Source organism: Eurypyga helias, unplaced genomic scaffold (genome assembly GCF_000690775.1).
Source record: "Eurypyga helias isolate BGI_N326 unplaced genomic scaffold, ASM69077v1 scaffold46672, whole genome shotgun sequence".
Classification (NCBI taxonomy): Eukaryota; Metazoa; Chordata; class Aves; order Eurypygiformes; family Eurypygidae; genus Eurypyga; species Eurypyga helias.
In genome coordinates, this window is record NW_010234979.1 from 313 (window position 1) to 23058 (window position 22746).

At 45.2% G+C, this 22746-nt stretch overlaps 1 protein-coding gene across 1 annotated transcript; it reads right to left on the reverse strand.

Annotated features, from left to right (window-relative positions):
* Window positions 1-1407: 1407 nt before the first annotated feature.
* Window positions 1408-22301, reverse strand: EFCAB5 (EF-hand calcium binding domain 5). The gene is made up of 9 exons (XM_010146599.1): window positions 21820-22301; window positions 17153-17309; window positions 16403-16466; window positions 14692-14762; window positions 10575-10730; window positions 5355-5454; window positions 3770-4651; window positions 2763-2977; window positions 1408-1587 (listed from the first exon to the last, which is right to left on the reverse strand). The coding sequence occupies exons 1-9, from the start codon at window positions 22299-22301 to the stop codon at window positions 1408-1410; spliced, it is 2307 nt and encodes a 768-aa protein (XP_010144901.1).
* Window positions 22302-22746: the final 445 nt, after the last annotated feature.

Consider the following 22746-nt stretch of genomic DNA (forward strand, 5'->3'; position numbering starts at 1 on the left):
GCTGATCATCTAAAGGACGTTTGGTATTTTATAATTTAGGTTCTGATTTTCTGACAGAACTAGGATGGAGAATTTTTTGATCGTATAAAAATGTTTGGATTTTCACCCCCACTTTCTCCTGCCTTTGAAGAAATACATACGTGTGAAGTTGAACACGGCATGATCAGTCCCTTCATTACTGAGCCACAGCGTAATGAAGCCTTTCCCCCATTTTATCTGTAATGTTACACTTCTCACCTACAGGGAAAATCAAATAATTCTACCCACTTTTCACTCTGTTTTCATCCAGGAGGAGCGCAACGCCTGTGAAACCTTCCCCCAAACCTGCTTCTTCCACGAGGTCTGTGAGACATTAGGCTGAAGCTGCTAGAAACAGTTTTACATTGCTTGTAGGTGGTATTGATTTTGCTACGCTACCTATTTATTTGTTTGTGCTTCAGTTTATGAGCCCTTCAAGGAAGGGTCTATGTCCTACGTATTTCTGTAGTGTGTTCTGGCATGGTTGGAATACAGGAGGGCTGTAAACCACCTGTCTCTTCGGTGGCTGTGCAGCCAGGAGACAATTACGTGTATCATGCCGGTGCCCTCCCCGCCCCACCAGCTGCCTCGGGTGAGCTGAAGAATAAAGTGATTTTGGTTGTTGCCAAAACGAGCCTTTTTCAGTAACGTGTGGCAAAACAAGCGACGTGAAGACACGCGTGGCCACGAATAAACCAGTCCTCCCCATCCAAGCACACATGCAGACATGTTCTTAATTGCTAATAAAGTATTTCAGAGCACCCGATGCCCACGTGTTACTATGGATGAGGCTGCCAGACAGGTCCAGGTGAACCTGCAGCATTTCTGTCTGACCTTCTGTCAGGGACCAAATTTGCTAAGTTTACTGGGACCAACAGAGACGTGAGACTCGAAGTTGCTGTCTAATTGAGGAGAGCTGTGCAACAGAGTGGATTACCACCAGCCATTTCAGACCCACAGGAAAGCTGGTGGTGTCTCCTGCGAGGTACAAGCCTGCAGATTGCACAGTAAAATATGTCTATTAGAAACAGCTGGATAACAGACGGACCAGACTAAAAATGTGAAAGGTGTCCTCAGGCTCTACGCCTGTTTTTCACCCCCATATCACAAGACATTGCATGTTACAGCCGAAACAACTTTTCAACAGATCACAGTGTCCTGGAAGCTTTGAGATACCTCTGACTGGAAATCTGTCACAGGGGAGTCTCGCACAGGAGGAGAGGATGGAGCTATGCCTAAAAACCAGCTCTGGATACCTGTTCCTTTTCATTTTATACATCGTACCTTGCTTGTGACTGCTTGCACAAACAAAAAAATGACTGGTGCTTGCCAACAGCTTCATTAGTGCTGTTGTTGGATGGTTTAAGGCCCAATGTGTTGACACTGTTCTCACAGCAGAGCTGTGTCCTTACCCTTCCTCACGGCCTCTTTTTCCATCCCTTCCTTGAATGTGCTTAGAACAGCATCCACCTCTTCCAGTGCCAGGAACCCAGACGCATTGTTATCCCACCTTTCAAAAAGAGCCTCCAGAAGCAGTTTCCGTCGGGCCAAGCGAGACATGTGACGAACCTACAAGAGAGGAAGAGCTGGTCTGTGATCTTGTGTCTACACAAGTATGGAAACTGCAGCGGTCACCTAATGCCCGTGGGCCAGGCCAAATCCATACGCAGACAGCTCAGATCTGGAGATGAGCCATTAAACCTGGGAGATATTTGGAAACACTAAACACAGCCGACAGTTCAGTTTTATCAGCAGAGTCAGCACTGCGGAGGGTTATTTCACAGTGACCCAACGCAGCCCATGCTGGATCTAAGGTGAGATCAGCTCAGGGACGTGGAAGTTTCCCAGGATACAAGTGCCTTCTCAGCAAGGACTAACCACAGCCTTGTGAGCACAACCCAAAGATGTGCCAGTCTGTATTCCCATGCATTGTTACTGTGCTGGTGCTGCCCTGCAGTGTGTGGGCTCCAAGTAAATGCATGTACCATCTGTCCTTTAAAACCAGCCTGCACAGCGTACAGTGAGAAATGGCTGGCTGGAATTCTCTCAAAGGCCAAAATACTGGCAGCGTGTGTTGTGTTCAGCTGAGGACAGAAGAGCCGTCAGATCCAATACCTCATCCAAATTAGGTCAGCAGCACAGAGGGAAACTAGAAAGAGATCGGAGGAAAACGCAGATCGAGGCTACTACGGACAGAGCCACCACGAAATCCATCTGTACTCTGAAGTGACACAGGGCACCCCGGTGCTGAAGGGGGTGTTTTTCAACACATGGCAAGAGCACCTTGTAACGTAAAAGCCAAGAAGCACGTGCACGTTCACATACACACAGCAAAACCAAACACGCTTCTTCTAACATCCTCCCTGAAACATCCACAACCTCACATGTACCTGCCGGTGCAGTAGGTCAGAGATGAGGTTCTTGGCTATTACAAAGGTGAATAAGCAGAATGGAATGTTTTGAGCTCTTTCACAATTAACTATCAACCTGCTGTCCCACTGAATCCAGCTCTAGAACAGACAGACAACCTCTTACAGGATGAGTCTGTCATCACTTCCAGAGCTAAAGGCTAGGGAGGGAAAATCCGTATGAAAGCAAAGGGGTAAAAGGCCTCTTGAAGGGAATGCAAGGCTGCAAATGAAAAGTTCTGCCAGCGTGAGACTGAAAGCTGACTGTGTCAGATTCTGCAGGCATTGGCTTGTTTTTGTTTGGACATGGGATCAGCAAAACTTATCATTATTTACTTTTTCTAGTTGTTCCATTTTTTCCTCTTCTGTCTGTTCGTATTCTTCCTTGATGAATGCAGTAAGTCTCTCCACGGTAGGCAGAGAAATGTCCTCACCAACAAATGTCTCCATGAGCTGTACGAACTGTGGCAGGTTGAGGCAGCGTTCATCAAAGGCACTCCTAGGAGGAGAAGCACGGCGCTTCTGAATCTCTGCCACGATGGGACGTAAGTCTGAAAGGCAGAAAGCGCCGTGAAGCCAAATGCTGTCCTAAAACCAGCCACGCGGCAGATATCAAAGCAGTCCTGAATCCTGCCCTTCCTACCCAGTGAAAGTATGGCTGAACACGGACCGACTCCATCCTGACTACGGGCCTTAATCTGCTTACGCTTTCGAATAGCATCCCTTCAGATTTAAGCTCCAGTCTAGCACGGATGCTGTCATACAACCGGGCCAAATCACTGAATACAGGTGAGCTGAAATGACTGATTCAGGAAACACACACTTGCCTGATCACAGCCTGCCTAGAACAAGGGCTCCTGTACACAATTAAGAAGTATGATATTCCTTGGGAATCACAGTGAGAGGTTAAAGTAAAAGGCTGTATGAACCCATACTGTATCTCCCTAAGGGCAATCACAGTTTAAAATGATTAAAAGTAATTCCTAGATTTAACATGCTCAGGCTCCCATTTGGTACACTAATATTACAGAGTGAAACAGAACATAAAGTTTTTCCTTATTATAAAAATGCTGCTGCTGCTTCAGACAGTCCCTACTTGAATTATAGTGCCTGCTCCGTGCCTCGAACACAGATCACCAGGGAAGTGACTCACCTGCCAGAGGAACACACTGCAGCCTTGGCAGAGAACACCACGCTGCGAAGGTATCAGATCTCGTGGTGTGTGCTCAGGAATCACTCACTTTCAATAGTTTTGAAATGGATTAAAAACACACCTATAAACCAGTTCAAAAATATATGTTGAAAAAGATCGAGGTCTGCCAGAATAAAGGAGAATGCTTTACCTTTGCCTTGGTCTTGCAGAAGGTCCTCATCCTGCGGTCTTCTCTCCGAGCTTATCTCTTGGCCAAACTGGCTGCCATGCTGCCTAGAAAAACTCCCTTTTCTGGCAGGGATTTCCTTCACGACTTCTGCCACTGGAGCGTCCTGTTCGGAGTCAATGGCATCCACATCTGCCACAGCTCTGTCTTCTGAGGTGATGGCTGTAGCTTCAGGTGGTGGTGCTGAAACTGTGCTGGTCATCTCTGTAATCCAGTTCTCCTGACTAACTGGTGCTTTTGAGCCAGGATCTCTGTCTGAGACACAACCATCTTCTTCCCTATTTGTTTCTGTATCAGGCTCCCCACCCAGGCTAAATTCTTTCTTCTCCACCTGTTTTTCAGATCCAGGTTCTCCATCTCCACTGAGACTGTACCGGGTAGATGCTGACCCCAAGAAAGCTTCCTCCCGTCTGCCTGCACTGGCAGACTCACTTCGTCTCTCAGTTTTGATGTCTTCATGGAAACTGGATTTCTCGCGACGCATGGCATCTCCATCCAAATCACAGCCTCCAAAATCAGTGCTTTTCTCCGCTGACACAGCGTCCTCACCCTCCTTCCTCCCTTCAGCAGCACTTGATTCGGCTGCTTGGTTTTCTCCTGTAGAAATTCCTCCAGCCTCAGCTTCACTCAGGCCAATTTGTTCAGAAAGACCTTTGCTGACCTTACTTCTCATTCTAGACGTGACTTGTCCGTTACCATCTACGGGTTCATGTGCTGAAATCTCTCCCTTGGAAATTCCTGCTGGAGACAAGACTAACTTCCCACTGAGTTCCTCACACACTTCCTGGCCATCAGGGCCTCCCCATAAATCCGCAAGCTCGATCTCCTGCAGCTCAATTATTGGCCCTAAAATAGACAAAATATTGACATGTTGATAGTTTGCATTGGGTTTATGTTCTCTAGCACTGCGCAAGAAAATTTAAAGAACAAAGGTATTCCCAAGCCGACATAAACTGTCGGGAAGTACCTTCTGCAAAGGTGCATCCCGGAAACACAAACCTCCAGAGTGATGTCTTTGCCTGCAGAGAACCACACTTGCTGTTGTGTATTGCACCCTATTTCCTTTGGAATAAACGTGTTTCATAAGTCTCCATACTAAGAAGGAAAGCTATAATTTCCCCTGTGTTTGAGCTTAGCGATTAATGAATGTCCAAACACTTAAAACCATTTTACTTTCATGTAAACGATTCTTTGTGGTTTTATCCTTCCATGTTCCTGGAGAAATTTCAGTGTAAACAAAAAAATAACTTCTAATGTTGCCCAGTAAGAAAGAACAGTTGTTGCAGGAAAAGTAGTCTCTCTTTAATCTTACTTCCAAAAAGAACTTTGGAATTTTGTCGGAGGGAAAAGGTTTGGATGCCGCACATCCTGAACACTGCACCACAGTTTGCAAAAGACATTTGCAAATCACGGTGTATAGGTCCCAGCGTTCATTTGGGTCCTTTTGTCAGCTCTGTTCGCTTCTGGTAACGCTTCTAAACCGTATTTTAACGCTACAACCTCACTCGAGCTCCTAATGATTCAACCACCACTGGAACATGCCACTTACACTGTCCTGGGTGACAGAGTCCCCTCTTGGCCGTCACAGGGCTTCTGTCGTAGAAGTCTGCCAGGAGGGCGAGTATTTTTTGTCTGTCTAAGAGACCAACCTAGACAAAAAGATGACAATTACTGGGTTTTTCCCGGGGTTCTTGGGACTTACATCACCATTTGCGGCACCACAAAGGCACCATTAGCTGAGAAGTACCTGTGACTGAAAATTATCCATTAGCAGAACATCAGTACCAATTTCAAAGAAGTGAATTTATTTCATAGGGGCAACATTTCTCCCCTGGGCATAGCTGGAACCCCTCACACATCCTGCTGTGCAGGCACATCCTCGTGTGTATTCCTGGGAACCCATGGTGCGAGGACTGTAACCACTTCTGCCAAAGGAGTTCTTCATGTAGAGATCAAAGCTTCAACATTTCACACTTTCAGGACAGATATTGATTGCCTGACAGTACTACGGAAGAATTTCCACATATTATGGGCTGTGCTGTATTGTGTCAGTGACTACACATCTGTAGTTTGTGCTCCGTCATCGCCTTTGAAGTATTACGTTTTGGCAACTGCCTGGGAAAATAATTAGTCCAAAAATGTGAGTTATTATGACAACCTCCCTTATTTCCCTTAAGAAGTCATACACATTTGACCACAGAGGTGAGAGAGGTATCCGCAGTTCGAGTGCAGAGGAACAAGCAGAGTTTATCAAGCCCTTGCTGTGCAGGGTGAGTGTATACAGACAATAAACCCAGGAAAAGACGATGAAATGGGTCATTTCCAATCAGGAAATTGTGAGTTTAAAAAGTAAAGCGAACCTAAATGATGGCAAGTTTTCCATTTTATGATGAATTCCTGTTGTCATTAAGTCCTGCCACCTTGTAATATCCCTCCCATCAGTGAAATATAGTAATTAGCAAACAGATTTACTTAAGTTCATTATTTGTAGCGCGTAGCTTTTTATCTGGTTTATTGATTTCCTTTCCACATTTTGCTCTGAGATCAAAAACTGCAAAATGTAAAAATTCACCAAAGTTTTAATTCCTTGTGAACTTTTCCTGCCCCGAGGCTGTGGAAATATAGGAAGAAGTTTGCTGCTCTCCTCTGGAAAGGAGCTCAAGATAACGGCATTGTTTATAATCTAAAGCCGTAATTAATGGCATCGATGTTTAGGAACAGAGGATTTGAAAACAACTGAGGGATGCGCATCGCCTCTTGGTGAGGTGCCTCCCAAGGAGCTTAGTACTGAAAACTGAATGAATACATCGCATTTTCTGTTACTGCAACACCTTCCCTTGACAGGGAATTGCAAGCTTTGTGCAAACTCTGAGGAAAGGCTCAGAACTGAAACGTAAGCGGCCGTCCCGCCCAGTTGTGGTGTATCAGACTCTGGTAACTTAATTCAAAAAAAAAATTACAGTTGAGTTTCAGCCATCTGTGGGTTTGGAACAACAAATATCATATAGTCCTGTCCCTACACTTACAGCACTCCCAGTATCTTCATCTTCTGGACGCTCCCATGCAGACACCTCTCGATGCTGTTCGTTTGGCAGTTGAATGTATCAGCTCGGGCTCCGCATCCATTTAGTAGATACAAAGCACAGAACGTGTTGTTGATGTTACCACATCACTGCAGAATATTGGGATTCTCCATTCAGCATTGCCATTACACACGCTCAGTTTTCCCATTAAACTTCCTCAGCTGTTGCTTGTCACAGGGTGCCGTGAAGCTGGCAGCACTAACACAAAGCTTGATTTTATTTACAAGGTAAATCAAGGAATGACATATTATTAAAAAGAAAATAGAAATGTTGTTTTGAGATTCAGATACTTTTTGTCATGTTAAAATAATATAATTGGAGGATTTAGAAAACTCAGACTCTAGGAGGTATTTTGTGGTTTAGATGAAACAATTTCAGATTTATATATTGTTAAAAATAGTAAATTCCTTTGCAGAAATCACCAAATACAAATCAGGGTATATTTTCCACCTTATAGAATCATAGAATCATAGACTGGTTTGGGTGGGAAGGGACCTTAAAGCCCCCCCAGTCCCACCCCCTGCCCGGGGCAGGAACACCTTTCATAGCCCAGGTTGCTCCAAGCCTCATCCAGCCTGGCCTTGGACACTTCCAGGGATGGGGCATCCACAGCTTCTTTGGGCAACCTGTCCCAGTGCTCCCCACCCTCTCCAGGAAGAATTTCTTTGTGACATCCAATCTAAACATCCCCACTTTCAATTTAAACCCGTTACCCCTTGTCCTGCCACTACAGACCCTTGTAAAAAGTCCCCCCCAGCTTCCTTGCAGCCCCTTCAGGCACTGGAAGGCTGCAATAAGGTCTCCCCGGAGCCTTCTCTTCTCCAGGCTGAACAAGCCCAACTCTCTCAGCCTTTCATCATAGCAGAGGTGCTCCAGCCCTCTGATCATCTTCATGGCCTCCTCTGGACCTTGTTTTAACATTTACAATTTATACAGATTTTCCAGTCTACCAGAGATCCCTGTTGTTTCAGGACACTTTTCCTGACATATTACCTGGGGAGGAACATCTCACAGCAAAGCTGTCTACAGGAGGAAGGAGCCTTACAACAGAAAACAATTTCTGAGGTCCTGTCCTGCGCTGGTTTTGGCTAACCACGACATACCCCCAGCTGCCCTACCTTTCCGAGTTCCCAAATTTACTAGGAAGGGTCATGTTTGATTGTACTTCGTGTGTGACCGGGGAGGCTGATGGAAGATTTCTGCCCATCAGCCCTTCATACCGAGTCTTGTCGGCAGGACAGGCTCAGCATCCGCCATCGATGGCAGCCGGCCATCTGTGTTTGTGCAACCGCCCAAAACTGGTCTCCACTCTGAACCAGCACCAGCTTTCCCGGCTGGAGGGTGCAAACATGTTGGCCTAATTTCCTTGTCACCTAGACACTGGCAGGTGATGATTTGCAGGCGTTTTCAGCAATGCTCTGGGATCTGTGAGTAATTCCTCTAGCAACATAGACGAAACCAGACTTCAGAGAGAGGTCAGCGTGTAACCGCCCGATGGTTTTTCTAGAAATGGGACGTGTCTTGAACGACGCAATCCGCTTGTTAGCGAGCAAGATGGGAAGGCGCTCGCCAAAGGCGATGGGAAGACAGTTCTTGCTGTACTGCGAGGAAGGTAATCACAAGTGTCTCCAACTGCATTAGGCTGAAAACCAATCTCTAACTAAATTCAGTTCCATCTAAAGATCCTGGGCTTAAAACATCCCTGAAAATTACTGCAGATTCTGTTATTACGTATAAAAGAAACTACACTTGATGCACATGAGCGCAGAGACACAATAAGCTTAAAATTCACAGAGCTGTGTCTTTTTGGGCATTAGAGCTGTGATTCAACTGTGTTCCGGGGTTGTCTCAGGGAGTTTCTGCATCCCTGTATAGCCCAGGCTGTTCTGGCTGAGCTGCCATCCTTCTGGATGCAAGCATCTGAAATCATCATAACGATCATGTGGATACCTTCTCATCTGACTGTAATTTAAACCCTGCTTTCTCAGCTCCCTGGCCCTAATTGCAGCTCACTGAGGCAGCCAGCCACACTCACCATGCAGACTGGAAGAACTGCCCGCTCCCAAACAAATGTAAATCAGGAACCGAAACAACTGCTTGGCTGTGCTTTGCAGAATGAGTAGTACAGGTAATGGATCACATTCAAGGGGTAGAAAGCCTTGGGTTAGTTTGTTTGTCTTCCCTGTGGGTACACTGCAGCAGGACTTATCAGAGCTCCACAAAAGAAACCAGGTCAGGTTTAAAAGCGCTGCGCGGTCCACGCTACGGTTTAGTGAACCCAATTTGCAGAGCGAGGCTACCTCGCAGGCTAGAAACAGCACCCGGGTTTGCGCTCCGACCGTTCTTTTCTGGGCAGCGATGGCGTCTGCGCTGAGAGCTGCTCGCTCTTGTTATGCCAGCATTTTTGGCTCTTTGCCTCTGAGATTCCACTGGGATTAGTAGCGTGGAGATGGCGATTACTGCCACAGAAATAATAGGAAGAAAGTCACATTAAAACATGAGAGGGAAAGAAGGGATCCTTTCCAATGGCGTGGCGAGACAGGACTCTGCTATATATATAACTCTGCCCAGGAGGATCCATCGTAGCTCTTCTTGACAGAGCAATGGGAAAATGAAATGTCTCCTGAGCAGCAGACACATTTCTTTCCTCGCCCCTGAACCAGCAGCTTGCCTGCTATTCTCAAACACACACCACTGGTGTAGAAACGCTCTGTGGAATTCCATTCTCTGAGAGGTAATGACGTTATTAGTGCGAGAGCACGGTTCATTCTGGGTAGGCATGCTGCAAACACCGCTGAAGGAGTGCTGGGTGGAATATATGTTATCTAGGGGACAAAATGGTAAGATTATGGCAACTGTTTTCTGTGTGGTAGCCAGCAACTGGCTAACTGAGGCTACTACACACTTTTTGGATGAAGCCCAAGTTTTTAGCGATAGCTTATGCCACTGATTCTTCAGCTCCTACGATTTACTGGTTTTCTGATAAGTCTAGCTTTTCTTTTTAATGGGGATGCAGGTATATTCAGAGGGCGACAGACCGAGTTGAGAGCTGCTGAATTATGGCTTTCGAGTTCCAGTTTCAGCTCTGTAACTGACTCATTGTATTTTAATTTCCTGCCCATAAACTGTGGCTGAAGTTCACTGTACATTTCCCAGAGAGGTTGTAAAGATAGATTATTTTGCATTTTAAATTTAAACTGTTATGAGATTTAATGATAGAAGCCCTGAAGGTGTATAAATTAACCCAACATAATTAACACAATATATGTTACTATTGCAGTAACGTGCACATTTGTTAAGGTCAGTCTGTATCCGGTTATCTTTTCTGAAGTACAGCTGAATAGACAAATTAGCACCCAAATATTCTGAACGTGCTGTGGGAACAGCTATTGACCACAAGTAATAAAGTTTGGGGTTAATTTCTTCCCCAGAATCATCAAACTTCAGCCCCGAGTCATCACATTAGGTCATTCCGTTTCTAATTAGCCATCAGCTTACAGGCTATTGGCTATTTCTGTGTCTACAAACTGAATTTGAAGACAAGGCAGCAGCTATTGTCCTCAAAAATAATGCTGAGTAAGCACAAAGAGAATGTCTGACAAATAAAAAGGAAGGCAGGGGCCCACAGAAATACCAAACTGGAAGCATCACCTTACTGAAATGAGGTTGAGAGCTGCTTTGCCTACCTTTCCATAATCACAATCTAGGAAGAGATCAGTAAACATCTGCCTCCATGTATCACATCTCGTTGCATCCCGGAAGTCCTCAGCACACTGACACAGATGCTTCAGGATTTCTTGGAACGTGTCATTTGAAAAATATTCAGTGCAGGAATGGACATACTGCAGAGAAAAAGTGGCAGTGCAAATGGTCAGCTTTCTTCAAGCATTTTCACCTTCATTTGAACTCCTAAAACTCTACTGCACACAATGAAATATATGGGAATTTCTAGTTTATTCTGCCAGCGTCATGCAAACCTGGTGCATGGATGCTATGCTGCCTGCTTTCTTCTTTCCGCGGCAGCGATACTTGCAGCACGCCTGCGACGCTGCCGCACCGGGCACTGCACGGTGCCTATCAGGCAGTTCCTTTCCTGGCCCAGAGGTCACTTATCACCTTCACGGGTTCAGAGATGCCGGATCAGAATCCTTCCCATGAAAAGTCATTGCTTAAGGTGGGTTCTCTCAGGGAGGATGTAAATTCTCCATGGTTTTCTGCAGCATTTATTATTCCTGACTTTACTCCCGAGGAGGCATTTTGAGCCATTAGTTTTTGCAGTCATTCAACTCTAGTGCCGCAACATGCCCACAGCTTGTGTTTAGAGAACCGGTCTGCATACAATAAAACCAGGAGAGAGCCTTTTGAAAATGAGCCTGCTGTCCCCTAAGTCCTCTGACACTGGGCATACTACTGACTCGAGATTTATTTTAAGTTCTAGCCTTGGAGACACTTTAACACTTTGGATTTATAGCCATGTGGTTTTTATAAGCAAAAGCAATATGGTTCTAAAAATGTGGTGTGCACGACATAAATAATAATGGCCATCAGAACAAACCACAATCCCAAAGCCTGTGCTGAATGATTAAAGCCGTTTCTGGAGCCAGTCCCCAGAGCAGGGAGCCCATACAGTTAAAAGGAGGAATTTGCAAAACACAGAATGTTTCCTATTATCCCATTTTTAGGGTAGGGATACCTGACATGAGGCTAGAACATCTTTGGACTTGTTGAAATGCCGCACAGGCATGAACAAACTGGAATATTAATATATGTTATTATTATTCATGTCTACATGGCATAATTTCCTAATATCTGGGACAAGTGGAGAAGAGAAAGAGCAGAAAAGCTGCAGCCAATGGCCTGAGGGGCAGCCGGTGGGAAGGAAGAGCTCATGCAATTCAGCATTTCAGCATAAAAAGAGAGAAAGTAGGTGGGTTGGAGAGAAGCTGGCAGATCTGGGGCTACCTGTACCCCCCAGCTTTTCAGAGCTGTTACCACCCGGAGGCCCATGACAGATGAACCTTGAAGAGGAGTTGGGAGGAGGCAGGTTGGACAAGCAGCTTGTTATTTTAGATGTCATCTTGGTGATACATCCAGAGGCCTGTGTGTTAGGACTGCTGTCTAACAGCTCCACAGAAATGCTTTTAGAGCGTGTGTTCGCTGCGTGGGCAGGAGGAACTATCGTAGAGACACAAGCTTTTCTCAGCTGCTGTCTGTAAAGCGCTCTTCTGTGTAAGGTACCGTACGCATCATAAGCGTACATCTATTTATTACTGACCAAAAGATTCTGACACCCCTCAGAAGAAAGCTGGCACACCTCCTCCTCGCTGTCCAGCGCGAGACCTCGCCGTAGTTTGTGAACACATTAGCGTCAGTAACAATGGATCTTTGCTTTCTGTTTGATCCCAGTAGAAACTGCGGAAGCCCCATGCAGCCACGAAAAACAATCTCAGCTTCAGAGCCTGATTCTGACCCTACAAAGGCAAAATTTCTCTTGGTGCCAGTAGCTTTGTGTGAAGCTGCTGGGGGTTCTGCATGTGAGAGTAGAAAGCCTGTGAGATAAACTGGTGAGGGCTGGGTTCTGGGATTTAAACGCTTCTAATATAAACGACCCCCCAAGCTTGTCACAAGGGATGCAAAAATTCAACAGCCGCTGTTTTGCACGTCCGAATCCCCCTCCCGCCTTGAAACCCAGCAACAGTGTGTGAGGTCTTGCTACTGAGTTTCTAAGAGAGTTAAGTAACCCAAAGCTGCACTGAATTCAAAAGGAAAAAAAAAAGAGCACCATTTAATGTTAAGGTCCGTTAAAAAGCAACGCTTTCCACATGTGAAGGGCCGAGACCCGTACGGAGGCAGATAGATGATCTCCTCCGGTTCTGGTGGATGGTGCAGACTGGTGAACAAAGGTAAACCGTAGCTAAGGATCACAAACAGCTCTGTCCCGAGAGCCAGGCGGCGATGAGGGAACAGACCCCAAGGGAAGTGATGAAAGCCTCATCTTCTGATTCTACTAAAACCGGACTGGAAAAAGCATCAGGGAACCTATTCTGAGAACAAGGTTGCCCTGGTAAATCAGACAGCCTGACTGTCCGAATCCTTTGTACTTCTGATCTCCGTTGTCATGTCTTCAACTGAGTTAAAGAGTACACAAAATATATTTAAAAACATTTTTCTAATGCTAATGGACCATGAATTCATTCAGTGCTTCTGCATGTGCCACAGGGGCTAGGGATTGATGCTTTATTTCAGTGACAAAAGCAATCCTCTAGGCTCCCATTATCCACGATAGTTTTCTTAATTAAATGCAGTTATTCTGAGGTTAAATGTAAAAATACCTCATTTCATGCTTAAGAAAGCCTTCAACAAGTTATCATAAAAATGCATCTCTCTGCAAAATACCCAACATGTGAGTCTCCTGAGAGCAAAGAAGGCACAAAAATCACACATGGTTGCTTGAAATGAGTCTCTGCGCAGCTGCTTTATGCTCTGTTTTTAATTATTGTAACAGCACCCACCAGCACTGCTGCCGTTGACGATCTGTCACTATTTCTATTCTAGACATCCCTTTTCACAGGTTTAATTACCCAGCCATAACATTTAGCTCTGTCGTAGGTAGAAACGGCTGGCGAAGTCTTGGCCTGGAGAGTTTTTCAGTAAATATAGTTTGAATTGATTTGGTTGTTTTCAAATTGATGAAGAGTAGAGTAACGGGGTGAAACTTCAAATTACATTTACGGAGTTTGGTGATTTAAAAACACACTTCTGATGTTTCTCAGTGACAGCTTTTGATTTAAAACTCTGTATTTTTCAGCCTGGTTATGCTGCTCACACATTTATGACACTTATCATAGAATCATAGAATCACATGACACTTATCATAGAATCACAGAATGGTTGGGGTTGGAAGGGACATTAAAGATCATCCAGTCCCACCCCCTGCCATGGGCAGGGGCACCCTCCACCAGACCAGGTTGCTCCCAGCCTCATCCAGTCTGGCCTTGGACACTTCCAGGGATGGGGCATCCACAGCTTCTCTGGGCAACCTGTCCCAGTGCTCCCCACCCTCTCCAGGAAGAATTTCTTCCTGATATCTAATCTAAACCTCCCCACTTTCAGTTTAAACCCATTACCCCTTGTCCTCTCACTCCCTCCCCTTGTAAAAAGTCCCCCCCAGCTTCCTTGTAGCCCCCCCAGGCACTGGAAGGGGCTCTATGGTCTCCCCGGAGCCTTCTCTTCTCCAGGCTGAACAAGCCCAGTTCTCTCAGCCTTTCTTCAACTTGTTGCAGTTTGGTTATGGTTCAGGCCAGGAATAATTCAGGGTAAGAATGGTAGAGCTCCTCATCCCAGTACATCACTTGGTAGGTTTTTCTATGGTTAATAGAACTTAATCAGAAATAACAGTACTTGGGAGCCAGTACTAGGTGGCTAATGGTTACACTGGGACACCGAACCTCCCCTGAGCAGCCAATGCGAAGTCTGAATTCACAGGAGACTCAGGGCTTTGGCATTCTAGAAAGGCACTGAAGAATGTCCTCAGCCCCACTGCTTCTAGAGCAACTCCTCGGAGGGTGGCACAGGCTGCAGCTCCCAGCAGAGTGAAATACTTCTCCCTTGCAGGCCCCAACAGAAGCGTTGTGACAGCAAAGGATGGATACGGAGATGGAGCATGAAGTGTCCCGATACAACGAGTTATCTGGGCTGGTGGGGAAGTGAAGCCCTTCACTTACTCAGCTGTCCCCTGGCAAATGCTACTACTTTGTGATAAACATCACGTCTTGGATCAGATGCTCTTATTTCATTTCTCACCTCCGTGAATTCATCCATGTTTACTTTTCTTCCCAATGTGTCGACGATTTCCAGCTTCCTGTCTTGGATTGCTAGGAAAAAAGGAAGCGATACTGGTTTAGAAAGCAAACAGTTGTGGGTTTGCATATTGTACACATTCTTTTTCCACACTGTTATGTCCCGTTAACTTTCCTCTCACGCTGGGTCACATTTATGTGAGGTTATCCCACACAATAGCTGAAGCATCTGACTGTACGGAGGCCATTGAATCCTGCTTCTCACATATTTCTCTTGCTGAGAATCTGCACTCATCTATTCAGAACTGCACGGTCATATTTATTCTTGATATGTTGGGGCACATTGCAGTGATTTTAACAGTACTTACACCTAGTTATCTGAGGGAAGAAATGATTTTTGATGTAACAAACAGATGAAACAGCATTAAAAATCTGGGGACATGGATTTTGCTTTGCAAGAGTGGAATCTGAAAGTCAGTAATTTTCCCAAGAAGCTCTGTGGGAATATTTTTACTGATGATGAGATACAAAACTGTCTTTTGGGCAGCTTCAGGGCTGCTATAATGGCCCTGGGAAGGTGTGTCAAATGTCCACACAGATTTCTGAATGAGGTCTTTGAGCACAGACATGCTATTTCTGTTGGGATTATTTTTCTGTTCTTTCTTCTACAACAGAACAGGAATAAAGAGAAAATTCACCACTGAATGCATTTATCTCTTATAGTTTAAGACATTCCTAACCTGTACATTCTCTTTATTAAACTATAAAACAAAACTTAACATTCCATTAATGTATATTGATGCTGGTCAGTGAAACACATTAAGAAATGGAGCCGCTGTCAGTGAAATATGACATAAAGCACCTCCAGCATCTGCAGCACGAGCATCTAGACAGAAGCTTCCCTCTCCCTCTCGTGTCCCAGTACCCGTTCCCACGCGAGAGCCACAGCAGCAGGAGCACAAGGGCTGTGTTCAGCCTCCGCACAACGTACGCCCGTAGAGGATGATTACTCAGAGGAGCAATTCTGTAATATAGAAGGGGCTGAGCAAGGGCAAGCTCTAGACAGGGGTGACTTCAGCAGCGAGCTGAAATGCACTCTGGAGGTTCCCTGCGCATCATCGCATCTTCCAGCAGAGGCAGATTAGTTATTATTGGGGATCATTACAGGCTATGGATGTACAGGGCTGTCAGCAGGCTAGATGTTGCCACTTAGATGTTCCTGGCTCTGTATATTCAATTATCATTATTCGGGGAGGTCAAGTGTGAACTGTGTAAAGTGGACAGGAATTATGGAGATCTCCCTGTGCTGAGTGCTGTGATAGAGGCCCGTGTGACTGACACGCCTGGGCGAAGGGAACAGCTAGACAAGATCTGCGCTTTGGGGGAGCACCAGGTAAGCTTCAGCATTTCCCCTGAAACCATAAAAGGTAATAAACAATGTTTGTCTAAAGCAGGATATAGTGAATGGCTTGCACTTGATCTTTCTCTCCCTCTGAAAGGTGTTTAAACCTCTCCCTGTACTATTTCAGTATCATATTAATGAGCCACATGGTGGTTCAGTCTCTTCCCAATCTGCCTGAAGTTCTGTGGTTAAGATCCTAGCTGGTGTAACTACCCTTAGAGACTCTTTGTTATCAAAGCCATTCACTGCTCACAGCTTGCAGCAGAATTCAGACCACAGAAACAAAACTAAAGAAGACACACTGAAAACTTACCTTTGCTCACATCTATGGGAGTAGGAGCAGTGACATCTGGAAAAGACCTCAGGGCACTCTGAACCTACAAATCAAGGTAATAGTCAAAGGCCTGTTTCATGCAGACAACAGTAGGCAATTACTAAAATAAATCAGCTGGGATAATTAGTCATATGGGCCAGCAATGCTCCTCCCTCACACAGGTGGGCCCTGTTAAATGTAGACCTTGTCTGTGGTGCACTCTGTGTAACCACAGGACAATTTCCTAGGGGCCTTGAGTGACTTGTAAGAAAGAGACTTGTACCAAGAGATGTATTATAATTACTGCAAATCTCATCTTTTATGAGCTGCAGTACCCATTTGCATGAATCACAGGGGTAGAAAAAAGATTTAATGGTGGCCACAGGAGACCAAAAGTGGCTGCTCCGGATCTCTTTAGGGGGATTCTGAGGGATAACCAGCTGCAGAGAAGGAATCCAGTGATGAATCATGCATCCAACCACCTCAGGAGTGTATCACGGGGCATTTAGCTTCCCAGGACCTCTGTGGAGAGTGCACTGCAATCCTTCCACATGCTCGTGGGGAATCAGGGCTGGGTGAAGCCAAGTGGTAGGCAGCGACCTGCACCCTGACCTTAAGGGATGTCAGAGCCTTTCCCCATCCTTGTGCTCCATGCTGCCATGCCAGTGCAGACAGCACTGTCACAATCTTCCTTTTCCTCCTGCCTGGAACAACCATAGCTGTGTGTTAAGAAGGATGATCCATACTTACCAGTGCGACCGGTATTCTGCCACTGACATCCACTGTCCACTCTCTGAACACAATCGCCAGAGCCTCCTTTCTCTTCTCTTTCACCTGAGACATCATATTGTCCACCTGCTCCCGATCCTTACGTTTGTTCTTGGCCTCCAACTTCATCCTGGCCAGCCTGTAGGACATGGGAATATGGTTTAGAAAGATATCTTCACAAACATATTTAAGATAGATTAAGTTTACCCAAAGAACAAAAGGAAAGGAAATAACTTCTTGCTGAAATTCTTGTCCTTTTATTACAAGCAGATTTCTCTCCAAGGAAACACTTGATGTTTGGGGCACCACGTTACTAGTGTGGCTGCTGGACTGGATATTAATAATCTGCGTTTTCAGAGGTTAACTCCAAGGAGGTGAGAGTATTTGTATTCCTACATGTATCATCTCCTGAAATCTAGTGAAACTCTGCATCTAAGAATAATAACCTCTGAGTGTCAGATCCATGCATGTGGAGAGAGCCTCTTGTAGAGGATACGGTAGACATTTAAGGGAAAATCACCTGTACAGTTCTCCTTGTTTGTGTAGTTTCAACAGGGATGAATTTTACCTTCACCTTTATCATGGCATTAATCATTTATTGTGTTAATGTCCTTAATATCCTTTCAATTTCCGCAGGAACAGAGGTGTCTAATTTTGCTACACTTGATTTACCAACAAAATTGCATCAGGATGTGTTTGTCGCAAAGCCTAAGTACCATTTCACATAGGCACTTCACTGGCAAAGAACAATGTTCAGTGGAATTTCTAAGCAGTCTCACACAGTAAAGCCCTTGCTGCCTTAGGAGGGGGATAATACTCCAACCTGCCCGTCATTTTGAACGTACACAGTATGCAAGCTTGGACTAGAAGTCCCTCCCTTTCCTCTTCCCTGCATTTCCTTTGCTTCTCTCATCACCCAGCCATGTTCTTCCCAATCCTCCGTTTCAAACGACAAAAGAACTGAGTAAAAAATGATCCAATAGAACTCATCTGCTTTGGTTTTGACTTTGTTCATTTATGAAGTGGAAAAAAAACATTTAGGAAGTTCAAAATGCTTAAAGCCAAGGGATCCGTTCACAGGGGAGAACAGATCCTGCTCAGGGAGGTTGCTGGAATCTCTGCATGGAGAGCACTGCCCTGCTCACCTCCGTGGCTCTCACTTACACTGGGTGTAGCTACTCTGAGTAAGGGGCATCGCTCCTCTCTTGTACCTGAGAACACACTAGTCCAGAAACTACACTTTAACTAGGGATTTCTGCACCCTTCTTCCCTCTGTGTTTCGCACATCGTGAAGATGGGCTGATCCTATCCCTGCTCCTTCTGTTGCTGTGGGGTCATCCTAGGAATTATAGACCAATGATGTTGTTCTTCAATGAACAACAAGGCCTGTTTAACACCTTGCAGTGATACGCTTTCATCACAGTCAGTTTTGTCACTAGCGATGCGTTCTTCATGGCCACTTATCACCGAGGTTTCTCAACGAATAACTGGCTTCCTTAGCTAGTCATGGGCATTGCACAAGTGCCCACTGAGACAGTTCAGCGCCCGGCACTTTGATTGCAGGGGAAGAGCGAGATAATTTCCAAGCATAAATCACAGAATCACAGGACAGTTTGGGTGGGAAGGGACCTTAAAGCCCACCCAGTCCCACCCCCTGCCATGGGCAGGGACACCTTCCATAGACCAGGTTGCTCCAAGCCTCATCCAGCCTGGCCTTGGACACTTCCAGGGATGGGGCATCCACAGCTTCTCTGGGCAACCTGTCCCAGTGCTCCCCATCCTCTCCAGGAAGAATTCCTTCCTGATGTCCAATCTCAATAGCCCTTTTCCCATTTAAACCCATTACCCCTTGTCCTGTCACTCCCTGCCCTTGGAAGAAGTCCCCCCCCAGCTTTCTTGTAGCTGCTCAGGTACTGGAAGGGGGTCTAAGATCCCCCTGGAACCTTCCCTTCTCCAGGCTGAACACCCCAACTCTCCCAGCCTCTATCTTGTGACTCCTTCCCAGACACAGCAAAGAGCAGGTCCGTAGCAGGCACCAAACTAAATGGACTAACAGTTTTTTCTCCAATATATGCATGTAAAGCAGAGCTCAGGCCATGCCAGGAGTTGCCAGGCTGCTCTGCTGATGAATCTGGGCAGTGCCCAGCACAAGTTACACTGCGGGCACCTGCACTGTGCTGCAGATTTGCATTTCTTTCTAGGGTCCTAAAACTCCAGGCAGCTGCATCCTCTGCTTGGTGTCCCCGGTGTGGGACAAAATGCTTCTCCCCTTGACAACAAACAGGTTGAGACCGTGCTGGTCTCCCGTTGCAAAGGGAGCTCGTTTCAGTATCAGACATTTCCAGAAAGGATGAGATGGCAGCGAGGGTGACTTCTCCCTGCAGAATGAAACATGTTGCTTCAGGAAGATATCCGCCTAACTCCCACACAAGGATGGGTGACTCAGACTGAAGGACTACCATCCCTGGACAAATAAAGTCTCTGTTTCAGGTATCAATCCATCTGGATAAGGAATTCCATCTGTTCTCCTGCATGCCTTGAGTCCCAGTCAGGTGGCATTTAAGGAGAGACTGGAGGAAGCCTGAGAGAGCTGGAAAGCTTTAGATGTGATGAAATCCTGCCTTTCCTGAAAGCAATGTCAGAGCTCCTGGGAGCTTCACGGGGACCAAAATTTCACTCCTGGTGCTTATGTGAGAGATTTTGAGCCCAGACTGGCATTTCTCTTGTAACGTTTTTTTCCTGTTCAGAACACCAGTGACTCACGTTAGGAGCCTCAGTGCCACGCGGTGTCTGCAAAACCCTCTGTGCTGCTGCGGTTTAAGAATCCTATGCAAATCCCACAATACAGCCATCACAAATATGTAAATCCTGAGCTGCTGTGAATGCAAATCCCATGATACTACTACCAGCGGGTATGCAAAGCCAGCTACAGCTACGGCTACATAAACCCCCGTGGCAGTGCTGTCTACAGATGGATTTTGACAAGTCTTGATAGTCACTTCTTTGCATCAGCTCTGATAGCTACAAATTGAGACCCTGTCTCCAAATGTAAACATGGAATTAGCAGCCAAGTCCAAGATGACACGTCACTAGTAGCCAACACTTTGCATTCTACAGGAAAACCTGACCTCCCCATGAAGAAATGAGCTCTGATTCACAATGAAAGCTAAGAGTATTTTAGCAGAAAAAAAAAAAAAACCAAACCCCCAAAAAAACCACAAAAAACCAACCCCACACCCAGGAAATTTAATGTATTTTAATTAAATTTCTGTTGCAAAATAAAAACGAGATGGGCTTCTCAACTTCCTGCATCCAGATGTCCCTCTGTGAAGCAATATGAATGGTGAAGCACTCCCCAAAACAAAGGTGCAGCAAAGCTGGCGCCCTCGAGGTGCTCCCCGGACAGTGAATGATGTGAATGCTCACCGAAATAGAAGATGTTTCCCAAGGTCATTTGTTTCAGCGGCCCAGCATTTAGAAAATAAAATGGAAAATCTTTTACTGGCTCTGGTTGTACCACTGTGTGTCTCCTGGGGATGAAAACCCCAAAGGCTGAGCACGCTGACTTACACACTGACCACAGTCAGTCATAGAAATACAGTGTGATGGAAACTCAGAGCAGTAGAGAGAGAGATTTAATGTTTTCTTTTATTCATTATAATACTGGGAATGTCAATTATCTTCATTTAGAGTTTATGCATAAGACATGTCAACATTTTCCTTCCCTAATTCCTGACACTGAAACCCTGAAACCAATTTTCAAGCTGTTTGTACTATTTATGCAAATAGAAGAGACAGCTATTCAAATAGAAGTCATTATTCTACCAGCACACATCTAGAATAAAGTGATCTAGTAGTGAATGAGTAATTTTGACATCATTTACAATCACCTCTGGGTCATCTATAAACACAAATGTTCACTTCTATATTTTTCTGAATAAAGCAATGAGAATGGAAGCGTTATTGTTCACCTAATGCACTCACATTCTAATCTCAGCATATTCTAAGATGCCACAGAACCCCCTTCCAATACTCATTAGATGTTACACTAAAGGAAGCAGCTGAGAATATACCCTGGAAATAAGCAAAATAATGAAATACAAACCACTTTGCACTTTAAAGCAAAAAAAATAATCTGAAAGGAATGCCTAAGTAAAAAACCCAGGAAAAGGTGTTTCTACAATGTGCCAGGACAATATGTTGGTTTGGTCAAGAGAAATCATTCTAAAGGAGGAGAAACAAGGTTTTTTTATTAAGTTTGGAAGAATATAGAAGAAATGAACTGAAGAGTCCACAGACCTTTGATCCCAACACCTGTCCCAAAGAACTGCTGTCACTAACCAAGACTGGTTTGAAAGCAGTTTGCATTCCCCACGTGTAATTAAGATTGAGTCTAAAGAGGAATTGCACACTTGTGAAGGGCAGAATGTTGCCTTACACAGGAATAACTAGTGTTTCATTTTCTGTGGCATGTCCTGGCACTTTTCCTGCTTCTCAATGTTTTATGAAACAGTTACCATCTCTGGCACTGTCCCCCAAAAGTTCATTTTGTTGGACACTTCGCCAGCCAGGCTGCAGTCACACCATTCCCTCTGTAAACCAGAGACCAGTTCTGGTCATGTGACCAGCCACGCTTTTAACTCTCTCACCTCTCTGATGTTGTACCTGGCACCCTAGTTTTTAGCTCCTCCGTGACCATCTTCATTCCTATCAGGTACGGGTCCGGTTTTGTAGAAGGACCATACCGAGGGTTATGTCTCATCAGATATTCTCCAAGGAAATGAATGGGGTTAAAGGTGGTTGGTTCTTTCTCTGGTGCAAGCAAATTCTTTCTTTCCACCTCCATTAACAGTTTTTCCATCCCGGGGATTAACGTAGGTAAGAGTTTGTCAAGCAAATAGATGCGGGTATCCAGTGACTCTTTCTCTTCACTGAGCCACTCTTTGGACAGCCAGTCACAGGGTTCTCTCTCCTTTACCTTTTCTTCTTTTGCCTTTTGCGCACGAATCGTCTCCACCTTTGTCTCCTGCAGACTCAGACACCTCTGCTGTACCTTTTCATAAAAACACTTTTTCCACGGAGCAGAATTACTAAGACATGGCCGCTCATCATTCCTCTCGCTTCTCTTCATTCCCATGTCAGTCAGATTCTTATCTCCGAGTCTGAGATGTTTTAGACCTGCAGCTTCGGCTGCTGCTTCTGGCTGAGCAGCCATCCTTCCGTCACTGTGACAGAGAACAGAAGCAGCGTGTTACAGAACGCCAAGAGGTGCAGCGGTGTCCTAGAAGAAAACACAAGAAAAAAATGTCTATTGTTGGGAATTAACTAATATTGTTTTTCTGTGTTCCTTTTTTACTCTGTTACTGCTGCTCCGTACTCTTAAAATACAGCCCCTTTACTTCAAAGATGAGTAAATGATTTATAAAGATTAATTATGTATCACAACAGCCCTTGGAGACAGAGCAACTAAATAAGTGTGTTCCTTCCGTATGGGAGAAGAAACTGAGACACAGAAAAGAAGTGATTAATTCCAGTTCACTTAGAGACTCAGAGCCCAAGTGGTGAACGGTGCTTTG